Genomic DNA, 18,163 nt, shown 5'->3' with positions numbered 1-18,163 from the left:
AGTCCTGAAGGTTGGCACCCAGGAAACAGTCCCCGAGCTCTAAGTTTCTATGCACATAACACTGGGACAACTGCTCTTCCCTGCAGCTGCACAGTCAGAATCTCCACCATCTATTGCTACTGACTTGCTTTTTAAAGGTTTCTCCCTTAAAGGACCCTGATTACCCTTACCATTATGAAGTCATTCCCGAAGAAAAATTCTAAATTTGTGTTGAATTTTGTTGCCTCCTTTTTATAAACAATTCAGTCAGGTGAGCTTTATGCGCATCCAAAACTACAAAGTAAACAATGTAAAAGTAATGTTTCTTTTTACATAAGTGCCATAAAAGTGATAAACCTAGTGACTGCTAAACTTTTCACCATTTCTCTATGCTGCATCTTGGGGAAACAGTTCTAAGATTAATGGATCAGTTACTGGCAATGTTAACATTTAAAAGATTATAGCAGCTAAGATTATTTTGTTTTTAAAGTATAAGACTCAAAACAAACACCAGTGAGCTATATTTTTAAATTCAGGGCTAGAGTACTCTGGTTTTATTTCAACCAAGCACTAATGTCTGTGAAGAGAAAACACCACGAGATGGGGATGTTGGTCTGTGAGTGTTGCAGTGTGTACATAAGCTGCCCTCTGGATCTCTTGCCATGTCTGAGCTGCCTTCCATTAGCTCTGCTTGCCTTTTTCCTATGTGTGTATATGTGCGCATGTTGTTGTTATTACTGTTGTTGTTCAATAGTTTTAAATACTTTAATCCCTTAGTCTGGGATCTTCATTAAAAGAAAAAAATCCTCAGAGACCATCCAGTCCAAAACCTAACTCTTTAGAGAAAAGAAAATTCTCACCAGGAAAAGTTAGGTGATAATCCTAAAGTCACTTAACTACCAGTTAGTTACCAAACCAAGTCAAAAACCCAAGTCTCCAGGCATCCACTAATCTAGTCTCCTCCTTACTACATTACAATGAACCTCCATTCATAAGACCTAAGACCCAAAATAATATTATTCAAAAGCAAAATGCTGAATGCAAACAACCTAGAAAACATGCTTCCAGTTTTTAATCTCAAGGCTATCCGATTCCTAATAATGTACCTTTAATTCTCACAATACCAAAAGTAAAGGCATAAACACTGCCAAATAAACACTAGAATGAGTCTTGAAATGCTGTTTATTAGGGACATGGATTTCCCAATTATAACTCTAAATATTTTTACCTTTTTCAGTTATAAGGAAAAAAGCCCAAATAAAACCTTAAACAGTAATAAATCTGTCAATCTATCCATACAAACGTAAGAAATGACAGCAAAGCAAATTTAACATCACTTTGCAACCAACCATCTAAATTAAGAAAGCTCTGATAACACTAAAAAAAAAAAAAAAAAAAAAAGATGAGGTGGTATAGTTTTGAAGAGGGCCAGGTGAATTCTAGTTCCACACTCTGGGATGTAGAAAACCCAAAAATAAATAACTATGAACATTTCAGTGTTATTTCTTTTCAGATTACTTTCCATATATAGTAATATATGGTTTCTGTGTTTTTTCCCAAATGATATCATGACTTATAATTTTGTAACTTGCTCTTTTCCTCACTTACAAACATGTTTCTATATAAGCATAATCAAGTACCATTTTCAAATGTCCTGGCGAATAGTATTAGTCACGTTGGGGAACGGGGTGGGCAGGACTTCACTGGACACCCTTTCACACTATTTGACCAGGTGAATCATCATCACCTACAGAAATGAAAGGAAAACCCCCATACAAACAGAATGAATTTCTTCCATCTTATCTGCTTTCCAGCCCTAGGTAGCTGGTCCTCACGAACACCCCGGCTCCCCGCACTACATGCCCAGAGTGGCGGTGGTAGGTTAGGGGAGGGAGTGTCGGGGCACCCAGCTTATGGGCCGGCCAGGCTGCGTAACTGCCCCCGCAGAGTTCTCTTAGGCGCTTGGGCTTCTGTCACCGTTCGACACACCTGAGGAGGCACGCTGCTAAGATGGAACTCCTGAACAGTCCCACTTGTAATCTGAGTGCTTGCTTCCCATCCCACTCTGGGAGTTCGGAGTCCCCGCAAACTCCCAGCAGGCTGACTTAGTTAAAATGGACATATTTATTGAGCACCTCCTATGTGACAGACATTTGCTAAAAGCTTTACAGGCAGAAGCATTAAATTTTACCTTATGTTGTTTTAACATCACCATTTCACTAAGTAAGAAAATTAAGGCTTAAACTACTAGGTTGGGCCACATGAGTGAAACTGCTGGTGTTCAGGCATCTCTGTGATCAACAGAAAGTGATTTCACAAGGTTCACCCTAAAAACATGGAGAGCGAGTGGGGGAGGCGAGGAGGGAACAAGTCTCAAAGCCGAAGCTGCCCGCCATTACTCTCACTCCCTCCCCTCAGTCCCGGATGGCACGCACATCCCTGGCCCTGCAAATCTGATGGGAGGAGGAACACGTCATGACCAGCTGTGGGGGCAACTGCCAAAAATAAATCCTGCTCTGAACGCTGGTAAAAAGAGCCTTTCCATATATCACACACCTGGGTGTGCACGAAGGAAAATATTTCCCTGTCCAGGGAAATAATATAACTGTCATTTTATATTTTCCAAAGTACTTTCCCATACAGTCATCTAACTGAATAAGGGAAATATCTTTTGAGGTATGATGGGCAGATATATCCATATTTTCACAAAGATCAAAGACATGAAGTAACTCACTGAGGATCATGGCAAGCCAGTAGCTGAGTCAAAAGTGAAATTCACATTTCTCAGCATGAGTACAACTGTTTCCATTACTGTATACTGCATACTTCAGAAAATAAAAAAGAAAGCAGGGAAACTTCAGAATGTGTACGACTTAAAACACATATTTTTCAAAATATACACATTGTTGAAATTCACTATATAAACAAAAACATCATAAAGAGAGTTTTAAAATTCAAGTCTAAGGAACAGGGACTTACCTTCTGATTTTGCATTGCTTAAAATTATATATTAACAGAAGCATTTATAAAAGCTCTCTGTGAATAATATTTTCTAATTTTTCAGAAATTTAAGACTCGAATATCTGTTTGGTTTTAACATTCTTTTCTTCCTTAATGGGATGAAACAAAATTAGGAAAACACCACATGTAGAGGAACATGCATTAGGCATCAAAGCACTGGGAAACCTATTTGACCATATCCATTACTTCTACATTAATTCATCCTTTCACTCAATAAACCTCTGACTACTGGATGTAGTTACTATGCTAGGCACTTGATACCAGGAGGACCAAAACCTTTGTTTGCCCTCAAGAAGTTTACAGTCTATGAGAGGAGGACAGTTAAAAAGATAGAACAACACAAAGTAAAACATCCTCTGGGGACACCTAGGAAGGACAACCAACCCCAAAGAACAGACAAGGAAGGTCTCCTTGAAGAAGAAACTCTCCAGGTGCAACATAAAAGAAACCATTCAGGGGGAGAGTAGGTGAAAATATTCAGGACGTCAGTGGGGAAAATTAAAAAACATAAGCAAAGAACGTCAAAAAACTGAATAAACAGAGCAATCTGCCTACATGAGAAACTCACTGCAAATACATAAGTTCTCCTCAAACTAATCCACAGATTCTTACAATTTAAACTGAAATTCCAATAGCACTGTTCTTGTAACAGGACAAAGAGTCCTAATATTCTTATGGAAAACTTAAGGGGCAGGAGTTTTGAGAACACTTTTTTTTTTTTTTTTTGCGGTACGCGGGCCTCTCACTGTTGTGGCCTCTCCCGTTGCGGAGCAACAGGCTCCGGACGCGCAGGCTCAGTGGCCATGGCTCACGGGCCCAGCCGCTCCGCGGCATGTGGGATCCTCCCACACCGGGGCACGAACCCGTGTCCCCTGCATCGGCAGGCGGACTCTCAACCACTGCGCCACCAGGGAAGCCCAAGAGAACACTTTTAAAGAAAAAGAAAACAGAGGGGATAACTTCCCTAGATATTAAGACTTCCCCATCAGCCAAAGAAAGTAATTAAGATAATGTGAAGTCAGTGCAAGAATCGACAAACTAATGAAAAAGAAAGCCTCCAAACAGATACATGCATGTATGAAAACAGGATATGTAATAAAGGCAGCATTAAGAGTCGGCAGGGGGACTTTCCTGGCAATCCAGAGGTTGAGACTTTGCCTTCCAAAGCAGGGGGTGCAGGTTCGGTCCCTGGTCAGAGCTAGGATCCCACACACCTTGTGGCCAAAAAACCAAAACATAAAACAGAAGCAACACTGCAATAAAAACTTTAAAAAATGGTCCACATCAAAATAAAAAAAAAAAAAAGAAAGAAAGAGTCAGCAGGAATCCACACTAAAAGAAGACCAATCTTGAATCATGTACCAGAAAAATATATATGTAATTATTTTGCTTTAAAGAACATTAGCGGAAAACTGGCAGTCTGAACAGGGCCCAGAGATAAAAGTTCGGTATCAAAGTTAATTTCTTGATTTTGATAATTATATTATCAAGTAAGAGAACGTCCTGGACTTCAATACATGCACAGTGAAGTATTTAGCAGCGAAGAGGGACATGTCTATAACTTATTCTCAAATGCTTCATTAAAAAAAATGTGTCTGGGGCTTCCCTGGTGGCGCAGTGGTTGAGAGTCTGCCTGCTGATGCAGAGGACACGGGTTCGTGCCCCGGTCCGGGAAGATCCCACATGTCGCAGAGTGGCTGGGCCCGTGAGCCATGGCCGTTGAGCCTGCGCGTCCGGAGCCTGTGCTCCGCAATGGGAGAGGCCACAACAGTGAGAGGCCCGCGTACTGCAAAAAAAAAAAAAAAAAAAAAAATGTGTCTGTGGCGGGGCGGGGAAAGAGTACACACGCAAGCACGTGCAAAAATCTTAATTAGTATGGGGTAGGATTTCCTCATACTGTTCATGTAACTTTTCTGTAAATCTGAAATTATTTCAAAACAAAAAAATAGGGAAAGAATGGACTGGACTGTTCGGTAAATGATGTTAGAAAATTTTATCCACATGGAAAAATAAATTAGATCCCTATCTCACAGCATACATGAAAATCAATCCTAGGCATATTAAATGCCTAAATGTGAAGAGCAAAACATAAGACTTTAGGAAAATATATGATTTCCTCCAACCTTGGGATATAAGAAAGGATTTCTTTTAAAAAAGCACAAACCAGGGCTTCCCTGGTGGCGCAGTGGTTGAGAGTCCGCCTGCCGATGCAGGGGACACGGGTTCGTATCCCGATCCGGGAAGATCCCACATGCCGCGGAGCGGCTGGGCCCGTGAGCCATGGCCGCTGAGCCTGCGCGTCTGGAGCCTGTGCTCCGCAACAGGAGAGGCCACAACAGTGAGAGGCCTGTATACCGCAAAAAAAAAAAAAAAAAAGCACAAACCAGAAGACTGATAAACGACTAAAATTTAAAAACCAACTTGACAAAAGAGCCACAAACTGTTATGAGGAACATAACCAGGAAATGTCAGCATCCAAAATATACAAAGAAGTCATCCTATGAGTCAACGAGGAAAACAAAACAGTGAATAAGGAGGTTCACAGGGGTGGAAACAGGGATGTACAATAAACATATAAAAAGGGTGCTCAACCTCAACAGTAATCAGGGGAAACATGAATTAAACCATAATGACTCTCCACCAGACTGACAAATATTAAGTCTGGCAATACTTGGTTTGACGAAGATGTAGAGATGGAGGCTCATTCACTGCTGAGGTTGGCATAAACTGGTACAACTCTGGGAGGAAACTGGTAACATTCACGGAGATCCTGGCAAAGGGCTGGAGGTAGGAAGGCTCACTTACCATGATTTCTAATCGTGAAAATTTAGAAACAACCTAAGCATCACATAGTATAATCCATGACAGAATACTGTTACAATTAAAATGAAAGAATAAGAGCTACAAGCATCAATCAATGCTAAAATTTTACAAACATGTTGTTCAGTAAGTGCACAGTTGCAGTTTCACAAGGTGAAAAGGATCTGGAGGTTGGCTGCACAACAAAGTGAATACATGATAGTGCTGAACTGGACAGAGGCAGTTAAGACAGTAAACTGTATGTTACATACACTTTACCATAACTGAAAAAAAATAAACCAAAAAAAACCAAACAAAGCTATGTACCAACAGACCTTTACTATACTCCTCCTGAGCACACACATATCTAGCAAAGGTATAAAAATGTTTGTGGAATATACTCCTTAATCAGGATAGTGATCACCTGTGGGCAAAGAGAAAGGGGCCTAGTACTTGGAAGGGTCCTGGTAATGTTTCGTTTCTTCAAAAAACAGAAAACCTGGGCTTCCCTGGTGGCGCAGTGGTTGGGAGTCCGCCTGCCGATGCAGGGGACGCGGGTTCGTGCCCCGGTCCGGGAGGATCCCACATGCCACAGAGCGGCTGGGCCCGTGAGCCATGGCCGCTGAGCCTGCGCGTCCCGAGCCTGTGCTCCGCAACGGGAGAGTCCACAACGGTGAGAGGCCCGCGTACCGCAAAAAAAAAAAAAAAAAACCCGAAAACCTGAAGCAAGAATAATTTATTAGCGTTTGAGAGAGCTGGGGGTGGGTGCATGTGTATTCATGCATTTTTCTGGTGTTTAAAAATCTTTCGTCTAAAAAGAGGAGGAACAGTACCTAAACAAGGAGAGAAAGAATGGTAGGCAATGTGTGGGGATAGCAGTAGAGGATAAATGGGCAAAGAGCCAGAAACTGCCTGGAAGGACAGGCGTGCTTACAAATTCAGACTTCACCTGCGGCAGTGAAGACCAAGGGAGGGGTTTAAGCACAGACTTCAAGGACAGGAGGGCAGAGGGGAGAACAACAACGGCTGTGATGAAAGAGCAATCGGGAAAAAACGTTAAATGCCTCCACTAAGAAAAATGTGGTTCGTTTTATTGTTGTAATTCTGTGATGTTATTTATTTCCAATAACCAAAACTAAACATCAAGCACGAGCTAGAAACTGTGCTAGGCCGTGGGATCTCACACTGACAGTCCCAGCCCTCATGGAATCGACAGCCTATCAGGGCAGCAAGACACAGAAATCACAGCATATGAGAGGCACATAGATGACAAAAGCAACAGGAAAGTTTCCTAAAGTAGTAGTTTTGCTCTACCACAAAACTAGACAGGTGACTTTGGGCAAAGTGTCTTTTTCTTCCACTCTGCGTACTTTGATGTAAAATGTGGGACTAAACTACATGAGCCCACCCCAACCCAGCTCACTGACCCGCACATAGAAGCCTACTTCAGGAGGGGTCCGGCTGGACTGGAGAGAAAGGAGAAATCCTGTCCCCAGGTCTCTGCCCCACCTCCATCCTCAGCATCAGAACCCTTGCGAAACCACGTTATTCCTAAAGCTCCTCCCAAGTTTAGGATTCTTGAATTCCATTTGGAGGACTGTTTCAGAACATCAGACATGACCCTATCCTAAGAAGTCAAAAAAAAAAAAAGAAAAAAAAGAAAAAGGGAAACAGTAATAAACATAAGGTATAAAAATTTTAAGTTGATTTCTAAAATATTAAAACTCTATATCATCAATAACCAGTTATACTGAAGTAGTAAATGGATAATATGTATTTCATAGACAGATATGAAATACAACTGATAATCCAACAAGAAAATGAACCAGAGGGAGGGAGACGCAAGAGGAAAGAGATATGGGAACATATGTATATGTATAGCTGATTCACTTTGTTATAAAGCAGAAACTAACACACCATTGTAAAGCAATTATACCCCAATAAAGATGTTAAAAAAAAAGAAAAGAAAATGAACCAAAAGAGAAAATAAGAAAAACATGCAGCCTTAAAAAAAAAAAATGACATTACTGTACTCCCATCAAAAAATAAAATTAAAAGCACAGTAAACACAATGCCGGCAAGACAGTGGATAAACTACATTTATCCATCCTTACACATCACTGGAAATTGACTACACCTTGCTGAAGAGGGAATTTGACAAAATATAACAAGAATTTTAAAATATTTATACACTTTGATTTATACTCCAGTCTGTGAAATCCACCCTCAAGAACAAAGCACAGGGAGTGTAGCCAGCCTCAGAGCCAGCTGTGAACAACCTGTCTCCTGTCTCCAGGCACGCGCCCTCCTGGTCAGAGGCCAGGGCTACTCCCCTCCCCCCGACTCTGGGCTGGCCTTGCCACTTGTTTCGACAGAACGCGATGCTGGTGCGGTTCTGGGCTGGGACGAGCCTCGTCAGAGCCCTATAGCTTCTGTTTGGTTTTCTTGGAAGCCAACCACCATACAAATTCTGACCTCCCAGACACTACTGGGGTGCGAGGAAGTCCAAACAGAGCACCTGGAGTGGCCACGTGGACTAGAACCAAGGCACCTGGGCACAAGGCCCAGCCCACCGTCAGGTGAAGGGAGACCGGCAAAACCACACACTCAGCCCCCAAATCACAGGAATAAATCACTGTTTGAAGCCATATATCCATTTCAGATATTAAAATTTGTCTTAGAATTGATGAAATATGGCAGGTGAAAATAAATCTGAAAAAAATTTCAAATCAAACGTACATCTGAAGCATCTGTACTATGCCTTCAAACACAAACCCTCTGGATTAGAGGACTTGCAAGGCGCCTCGAACCCACGGTATGGAAGCTGCAGTACGTGGAGTAGAATGTGAGCCATGCTACTGGTACTCTGTAGGTGCCAGCCAAAGCCACTCTCCCAAAATTCTGCAACTCTTCTCACGGCCTATATGCTGTATACTAACTCAGGCAAGGAGAAAATATGAAGCTTCATGTGTTTATTTAATGAAAGTATTTGAACACAAAATATCCTTTTAGTACCGCTTCACTTCAAAAAGTAAACTCAAAACAAAATTTAAAAGTAAAACATTATAATACACAAAGGGGGAAAGCTAGATTTTACTTGAACCATTTGTTTTCTCATTATTAAATCACTCATATAGAAACTGCACCATAAGGAAATGACAACATCGGAGGCACTCAATAAACACGTGGTGCGTTTATGGCAGACGCTTACTTTCAACCTTTCTGTCGACACTTACGGGCCAGTCCTGAAGCAGGTGATGCCGATTCCGAACACAGAATCCTTTCCCCAGCATCTTGGCGGTGGTGATGGGTGAGGACAACCATGTAGGCGGATGCATTCAAATGCAATAAGCTACCTCAAGAGATTTTGCTCAGAACACTACTGCTATCTCAATGAGGCAGACTAACCAGGGAGAACCGAGTTACTTAATATTCTCCAGGAAACCTGCGAGCAATGTTTACTTCAGAACTCAGAAGGAATGCCTCCCTGAGAATAAGCTCGGGAGTGGCAGAAAGCTAGGTGAACCACAACATACTCTGCTTCCTCTCCAGCAGGAACTTCCAAATGGAGTGAGGACTGGCACACCTCCCTCTCTCACCTCCCTCTCTCCCTCCCGGAGACCACCTACAGGGTACAGGGGCTCTCCTGTGGCACCAGGGAGCTGCAGTTAGAAGCAAAGGAAGTATCCCGCCAAGTCACTGCTGGCAGGGTGAACACTTGAGAAAATTTAAAACTTTTCAATAACTTAAGTATATCCTCTCAGGAAACAACCACTTACATCGATACTGTTTAGTAAGCTGTAACCGATAATTTAGTTAGCAGGTGACACTACCATGAATAACAAACAGTAAACCAAGCTATGCATTGTTGGTACTTTTCAGTAACATTCCAGTCACTAGACTGAAAAAAATCTATGGCATAATTACATACTTACAAAGAATAAACTGCTTGAAGCATGCCTGCTATCTGGCTATATAACTCTGTTAATGTAACATTAAACCTCACACCTGGCAAGGCAGGGCTTAGACTCCTACCCTCTGTCATGTGGTAATCCTGTATAATAATCATAACCAGATCATCACTTAGAACTTACATATGTCAACATGATGTTTTTAAAACAAAGGGTCAGGTAGACGATGAAGTACATACCAAAAGCCAGACTTTTCATCTTAATAAAGTAGAAAAAAACAGATAAATTGGACTTTATCAAAATTTAAAACTTTGGGGTTTCAAAGGATACCATCAAAAAAACCAAAAAACCTACAGAGAGAAAATATTTACAAACCGTACATCTAATAAGGAACTTGTATCTAGAATATATAAGAACGCTTACTACTCAACAATAAAGAGACAAATAATGCAAATTTTTTAAGACGGGCAAAGCAGAAATGAACCCACACTTATGTGGGCAATTAACCTACAACAAAGGAGACAAGAACATACAGTGAACAGTGACTTCAATAAATGGTGCTGGGGAAACCGGACGGCTACATGCGCAAGAATCAAACCGGACTACTCCCTCACACCACACACAAAAGTAAACTCAAAATCCATCGACTTAAATGTAACACCTGAAGCCTTAAAATTTCTAGAAGAAAACTTAGGCAGTATGCTCTTTGACATCAGTCTTAGCAATAATTTTTTGGATGTCTCTTCAGGCAAGGGGAAAAAAAAGCAAAAATAAGCAAATGAGACTACATCAAACTAAAAGCTTGGCACAGAGGAAACTATCAACATAACACAAAGGAAGCCAACAGGATGGGAGAAGACACTGGCAAACACTACGTCTGATAAGGGATTAATATCCAAAATATACAAAGAACTCATACTACTCAACATCCAAAAAAGCAACCTGATTTAAAAAATGGGCTGAGGATCTGAATAAGACATCTTTCCAAAGACACACAGATGGCCAACAGGCACGCGAAAAGATGGTGCTCAACATCACTAATCATCAGGGAAATGCAAATCAAAACCACAATGAGACACCACCTCACACCTGTCAGAATTGCTGTCATCAAAAAGACAACAAAAAACAAGTTGGCAAGAATGTGGAGAAAATGGAACCCTTGTGCACTGTTGGTGGGAATGTAAATTGGTGCAGCCACTATGTAAAACAGTACGGAAGGCCCTCAAAAAATTAAAAATAGAGCTACCATACAATTCAGCAATTCTACTCCTGGCTGTTTATCCGAAGAGAACAAAAGCACTATTTCAAAAAGATATACGCACCCTTATGTTAACTGCAGCGTTATGCACAACAGCCAAGATATGAAAGCAACGTAAGTTCCCATCAATACATGAATGGATAAAGAGGACGTGGAAGGTGCACACACGTGCGTGCACACACACACACACAAATACACTGTGTGTGTATACCATTCAGCCATAAAAAAGAATGAAATTTTGCCATTTGCGACAACACGGATGGACCTAGAGAGTATTATGCTGAGAAATAAGTCACAAAGAAAAAGACAAATGCTGTATGATTCCACTTACATGAAGCAACCAAAAAGTTTATAGAACACAGCATGATACCGAAGCAGAATCAAAGAACCTGTAATCAAGAAACTAGCTCTGGACTCAGCATCTAGCTAAGTAATCTTGTGAAAGTTATTTCATATCTAGATAGCGCTCATCTATAAAATATACTTTGCCTAGAGCCTAAATGATTCATAATGTACTTTCCATGAGCACTACTATTCCCATATATGTATAAGGACCTATACAAGCCATAAGGACCTCTCTCCCCTTCTGTTGTTTCAAACTTTGCTGAGTTCCAACTTAAACTGAAAATAACATCTGCTCTTACACAAGTCAGCAAAGACTGTGTAAACAAGAATACACTTCCAAACCCAGTCCTGAAGTCCCATCTTACAATAATATCTCAAAGATTTACTTATAAATACATCTGCTCTTTTAAAACAGTTAACTACTTTTGAAACAGACTTTTTTGTACGCGGGCCTCTCACTGTTGTGGCCTCTCCCGTTGCGGAGCACAGGCTCCGGACGCGCAGGCTCCGCGGCACGGCATGCGGGATCTTCCTGGACCGGGGCAAGAACCCGCGTCCCCTGAATCGGCAGGCGGACTCTCAACCACTGCGCCACCAGGGAAGCCCCTGAAACAAACTTCTGAACACTGGATTTCATTCCACTTGTTCTAGTCTACATACCTCACATCCATTTTGAAGTTTTGCGTCAAACAGCTCCCCAAATACTTGCTAAGTGGATGTTTCCGCATATGGGCAATCTCCGCTTTTCATGGTTTCCACACGTGTGACTTTCAGTTACCACGGTTTAGTGAGACACCAGTCCCCCAACAACAGGGTTCAGACTCCAGTCTCCATGGTACGCAGACAATGAGTACGCGCACAGAGCTCACACGTGGCTGCTATCTCCTCAGTCCACAGGTGACCATGTGAGTGACAGACGAGCAGTCCCGACCAGCAGCCAGCACTTCACAGCTTTCAGCGTGTACCTGAGGCTCACTGCACATCTCTTACTCAGTTAACAGAGAGCAAAGCATGGAATAGAGTTGCCTCCTTGTCTACCAGTGACAGTCCATAAAAATAGCCAACAAAGGTGAAAGTCCAGCAGAGAAACAAGAACTGGCAACACGGGAAGTGAAATCTGAACAAATGTAAAGAGAGTCACAGAAGAAATTTGACTGTGGGAACATCGGAGAGACTCCGGAAGAGCAGGCAGAGGAATTCTGTGAACGTGAGCTTACTGACATAAATGAGGAAAGGAGATGTAGGAAAAGGATGACCGTGTCCCAGAGGAAGTGAAAAACTTCACAATAAAGAAACTCTCAGAGGTATTTCCTAACACTGAAAGCACAAATGACAAAATACTGGAAGCAGATCCAAATTTAGGAGTATGACAATTCACCAAAGCACAGAAAGATACTTGTTCCACATTAAGTTATACGATTAAAAAGATAAGGCAAGCATTGTTCAAACTACTCTTGACAAGCGTTTTATAACCAAAAACACTCTAGTTCTTAATTTCTCACGTTTAAACTACAGCGTACTAAACAAATGTTAGTTTTACTATTTTTTCCATTTTTCCTATATTGCTTGTAACCCCAGGAATTTTCAATGTTTCTAGCAAACATTTCTAAAGGTCACAGAATAATCATAATTTTTCTCACTTAGTAAGATTGCTCTGAACAGTTTCAGTATGCCACCCAAACTACCACGCAAAGGGAGGACTGCTGATAGGCTGTATTGCCTGACGATATTACCAAGAGCAAACATACGTCAAGAGCACCCAGGTTCCTAACTCACATAGACAAATCTACCAGGCCTGTTATTAAAGTCTCAAGAGGGAAATAGCCTGGACTATTACAGTTCAGCTCTTATATTGTTTAATTTCCAGGTTCTATGATTTACACCTGCAAATCTCTTCTTCTATTACTACTCCCAAGTTCTGCCCATATCCACAAATCTTCATCCTGAAGATGGGGAAAACAAACAAAATCATGTAGTCCAAACTTTTCATAGAAAGGACGGAAAAGCAAGGCTTATGAGACTCACTGCACGCCTAGCATGGCAATCTACCAGGGCAGCAAGGGAATCAAAACACAGCCAACCCAGTTCCTGTTCCAGTATACATAATGCTTCCCACTTCTGAAAAAGGTTAATTAGGCCTCACTGTGGTTGTTTTACACCTATATGGCTTACGTAGACTTACCACACTTTATAAGCTAACATTAATACTTTCTATTAGTGCTGAGATGTGATTAAATTTTTGAATCACAGGCACTAAATATACTAACAAATTTCTATCCCAAAAGAGTCGTGTTTCTTAAGCCGTGTCCTATGAAATCATCTTGACCCCCAGAGGTGACTGTCTCTTGGGAAAGGGGAACCTAGCCAGTGGGTCTCCACCACAGCCCTATTTCTGTCCACAAGAAGCATCTGACAGTCTGAAACAAGGATTCTGCTAGGAAGAGAAGTATGAAAGCACTCTCAAGCCTTAAAAGGACGTAAGATTCCTGATTTCAGGATTATTCCAAATTCATAATTGCTCATGATGGAAAAAGCACTAGACTGAGAGTAAAAACCTGATTCTGATCTGGACTCTACTGCTAACCAACTATATAAACCTTGTATTTCCTCAGGCCTCAGTTTTACTCAACTGCAAAACAAAGAGGACCAAATGGTATGGGAAAGTATCATATCAGTCAGCTTAGAGGTCTCAGTCTAGTTAGAATTCTTCCTGCCAATTTTTCTTCCAGTAACAGAAAGACTAAAAGCATATGATTTAGGTAATGCAAGTTAAATATAATGCTTTAGTTAAAATTAAAAAAAAATCTGTCAGTTGTCTTTTTCTTTTTGGACTATTAAAGAGGCTATTTTTATCAAGATTATTTTGGCTTAATAAAAAAACATGGGACTTCCCTGGTGGCGCAGTGGTTGAGGGTCTGCCTGCCGATGCAGGGGACGCGGGTTTGTTGCCCGGTCCAGGAGGATCCCACATGCCGCGGAGCGGCTGGGCCCGTGAGCCGTGGCCGCTGGGCCTGTGCGTCTGGAGCCTGTGTCTCCACAAAGGGAGATGGCACGGCAGTGAGAGGCCAGCGTACTGCAAAAAAAAACATGTACAGTACACCCTAATTTTAAAATTTCAATCTTTATCACATTTATTTCACATTGCTACCAAGAGGCAAACAATACAAAAGTAGAACTAAGAGAAAATATAATTTAAAAATAGTTTCAAAACATAGTCCAAAACTGCTTCTGCACTCCTCTCTCCCCAAGCTGGACGATAGTGTCAATGTTGTAAAGCACAGAAAAGGAATAAACGGTATATGAAATTCGCCAACGCAATTTTTAACAACAGTTTCAAAACAAATTTCAGTGATTTAAGAAAAACATCAACTAACTGCCTAAAGATATTCTTTCTGATTATGCTCAGGTTTCGAATCTCATAAATTTAAAAGCAGCGTAAATGTAACAATTAGAATGCTGAAATATAAACTAGAAAATACAGGCTTCCAATGTACAATAAACGTGCTAATAATCTCTCAGCAACTTCTTTATAATGCATAGTCAACTTCCAAAAATGACTCACTGTGGTTAACAAAGAGCACCTGCCATTAACATAATCTAATCATTGGTCTTTTCAAAATATTTCCACACTCTCTCACAGGTACAACGTTAAAGGGGAGAAAAATCGTATTTAAATAAAAAAGTGAAATCCACAAAATGAAGATTATCAATCAAACTGAAACACACCACTTTACTACTAAATTTTCAAGAACCTTCAGATACGAAGCACAACTCTTAAAAAGACATGGAGTTTTAATGCACAAGCACACTCGATTTCAAATAGCAAGGACAGTAAAGTTTTAACACTAAAATGTCACTTTTTAAATCATCCACGCTTTACTAGCTAGCTCTGACCCCAAGTGTACCGAAATAGCTCCCCAACGCTAAAATCGTTAAACAGCTTATCCTGACACCTGTACGTAATAAAGATGCGATACAAAAGACGCAATTCTTCATTAAAATGAAGGGAGAACGGCACTACCTTAAAAGTACCCATCACAACATACACCGAAGCCTTCCACTTAAGTACACAAAGACTTGAAAATTCGTGTTATTATGCAATGATGGCATGAAATACAAAACCACACTGTTCCACAGCCATGGTTCAATAATGATTAGAAAAAATTAAAGACCATACGTCTTAACGTTTTAAGTAATAAAACGGTCCCCCTTTAACATTTTGTAATGGTCAAATTTCTAAAACCTTAGTGTTAATACCGAATTTCAACGTCTGTGCTCAGAGGAAACCAAAACTGTATTCAGTACGAGAGGAGCGGAACAGCTAATCTAAGAAACCACTTTTTCTTCAATTAGTGTTCACCTAGCTCCTTGCTTCTATTTAGTCTACATCTCAGTTTTTCACTCCAGCGAAAAAAAGACCACACGCATTCAGTCGGTAAGAATGGCCCTGTCCTTCGCCCACGTCAGGGCGAGCCGGGGGGTCGGACCCGTTCCATCCAGGACCCTCACGCGAGGCCTCGCGCGCCCAGGTGGACGCGGCCCGCCCGGGCTCCCCTCCTCGCTCCCGCACTGCCCGCCAGAGCCCCGGGCCAGCCGGCCCGGCCCGGCCCAGCCCAGCCCCCAGGCGCGCAGCCGACGCACGGGCACGACCGCCGCCCCGACGGCCGCCAGGACCCTCCCTGCTCCGGCTGCGCTCCGCGGAAAGTCCGGCGGCCGGGGGCCCGTACTCCGGCTTCTCCCACACCGCCAGGCCGGCCGCCAGCTGCGCTCAGAGGCGCAGCGCGGGCTGGGATGGAAAAGCAGGCGACCCGGCACGGTACTGACCTGTGGAGACCGCCATCTTCTCCTGCAGCCCGACGCACCGCCCGGACGCATGCGACGTCCGCGCTACCTCCGGGAGCGCCGCCGCCCGCCCCGCGGCTTCCGGCCCCAGGCTCCCGCCCCGCAGCTTCCGGTACGTCAACGCGGACCCGCCCCGCGGCTTCCGGCTTCCGGCTTCCGGCTTCCTGGGACGGTCCCGCCAAATCGGAGTGTGAGGGTGCAGGTTAAGCTCATGGGACAGACTTGAGTCAGTCACCGTGACAGAAAGGAAGAGCGCGAGGCCAGAATGCTCCGGGCGGGGAACGTGCTCCGAGAGCCGGCGTCGGCTCTGACGTCATAGGCGTGCGTCGGAGCAGGTGCGCTAGCGCCGCCCAGAGGGCCATCCTCGGTCGCGGGGTAGGGTGGCGTCTGTGGAGTTAGACGAAGTGCTTGTGGAAATGAGGCCCTGACCAGGCAGGGGCGTTGACGGTTCCGTCGAAAATGATTCAAGGAGTGACAAAAAGTTTTAAGGAGCCGCTAGAATTAAACCACCTTGTTCGTGCTTTCTTTTGAGATAGGCACGCGAGAGAAACGTGATAGAAGTCTGTGCCTGAGTCTAGAAAGTTCCTTCCGCTTGTGAGTGATTGGGGAGCATCACTGCGTCCAGAGGGCGGAGCTGCCCACGCGGCTCGGGCGGCCGCGGGGACGACCGGGGACGACCCCCGAGGCCACGACGTCCCGGGGCGCGCGGACCTCTCCCCGCCCCGGCCCACATGAGTGGGGCTCGTTCTGTGGCCGGGCGGTGGGCCTGCTGGGTGGGCTGCTGCTTTCCGTCCTGCACCCCTGTTTACCCGTCCCTTGCACTGTGCGGAGGCTTGGGGAGGAGACAGACCCTCTGCTCGGTTCTGAACGTGGAGGGGGTGTCAGTGCTTGGTCCCAGCCACACCCCCTAAAATGAAGCGGCTGAGCAGGCACTGTTCGGTTCGCTCTCTGCGATGGGAAACCTCTGCCGTGGCTCCCGGTGGCCCTCTCTTGGCGTCATGCCTTGCACTTTAATATCCCTCTGCCTTTTGTGGGAGCTGTGTTTACTGACCAGGTTCCAGTGAATAAGATAAGGCAGTGCCCACTGTGGCGGCACATACCCTAAGGTTGGACCGGAGCAGGGAGGATTAGCATGGCCCCTGCCAGGATGCACGCAAATTCGTGAAGCAGCCCATGTCTTACAGAAATCTGAGCAAGGGTGGTTATCCGTGTACGTATGACTGACTCACTTTGCTGTGCAGCAAGGAACCAACAACACTGTAAAGTGACTCTACGCCAATAAAAATCAATTTTAAAAGAAAGAATAAAATAAGACAGAAGTGTGGGGTATTGCTTCTGAGATTTTGTTTAAGAAGACTACATTGCAAGGGCTTCCCTGGTGGTCCAGGGGTTAGGACCCGGCGTTTCCACTGCCCAGGGCCTGGGTTGGATCCCGGGTGGGAGAACTGAGATCATCCCACAAGCCGCATGGTGAAGCCCCCGAAAAAAACAGAAAGCAAAAAACGACTGCTAGCTTGCATACCTTGCTCTCTTGCTCCCTCTGAGGGAAGCCAGCTCTCATCCTGACAGCTACCTTACAGAGAAGCCCACATGGCAAGGAACATCAGCCTCTGGCCAATAACTAACCTTGAGGAAGTGAAGCACTCAGTTCAACAGCCTGAGGAGCTGAATCCTGTCAACAGACATGGCGGGGTGAGCTCGAAAGCAGATCCGCCCCACTCAGGTCTTCAGGTGACACTTTGGCCCAGGCCAACACCTTAAGGGCCACTATGCTAGAGTCCTTGAGGCAGAGCACCCCAGGTAAAGGTTGCCTGATTCCTGACCCCCGGAAAATGAGATAACACATGTTTGCTGTTTTCGGCCACTACATTTTGGCATCATTTGTTCTGCAGCAGCGGGAAACTAATACACTCTCTTACAGTAGCCAAGGTGTGGAAGCAGCCTAAGTGCCCATCAGCAGATGAGTGGATAAAGAAGACGTGGAATATATATACACAATGGAATATTA

General features: G+C 43.6%; 1 protein-coding gene and 1 non-coding gene across 5 annotated transcripts in view; one reads left to right on the top strand and one right to left on the bottom strand.

Annotated features, from left to right (window-relative positions):
- UBE2V2 (ubiquitin conjugating enzyme E2 V2) overlaps positions 1 to 16,238 on the bottom strand; it is a 35,427-nt gene extending 19,189 nt beyond the window's left edge. Inside the window, exon 1 of one of the 4 annotated variants that reach the window (XM_032609529.1) lies at positions 16,138 to 16,238. In XM_032609529.1, the coding sequence (XP_032465420.1) occupies positions 16,138 to 16,153 (16 nt within the window). In that variant the 5' untranslated portion in view covers positions 16,154 to 16,238. Of the gene's footprint in view, positions 1 to 170; positions 191 to 1,619; positions 1,640 to 9,035; positions 9,149 to 16,137 lie in introns of those variants that run through there. The other 3 variants (XM_032609528.1, XM_032609530.1, XM_032609531.1) reach the window with 3 other exon arrangements.
- A 994-nt stretch (positions 16,239 to 17,232) lies between these two features.
- LOC116742820 lies at positions 17,233 to 17,336 on the top strand. The gene has a single exon (XR_004346595.1). It is a non-coding gene; the product is annotated as a U6 spliceosomal RNA (small nuclear RNA).
- The last annotated feature ends 827 nt before the right edge of the window (positions 17,337 to 18,163 follow it).

This window comes from Phocoena sinus, chromosome 17 (assembly GCF_008692025.1).
Source record: "Phocoena sinus isolate mPhoSin1 chromosome 17, mPhoSin1.pri, whole genome shotgun sequence".
Classification (NCBI taxonomy): domain Eukaryota; kingdom Metazoa; phylum Chordata; class Mammalia; order Artiodactyla; family Phocoenidae; genus Phocoena; species Phocoena sinus.
This window is presented reverse-complemented; position numbering and strand designations above follow the sequence as displayed.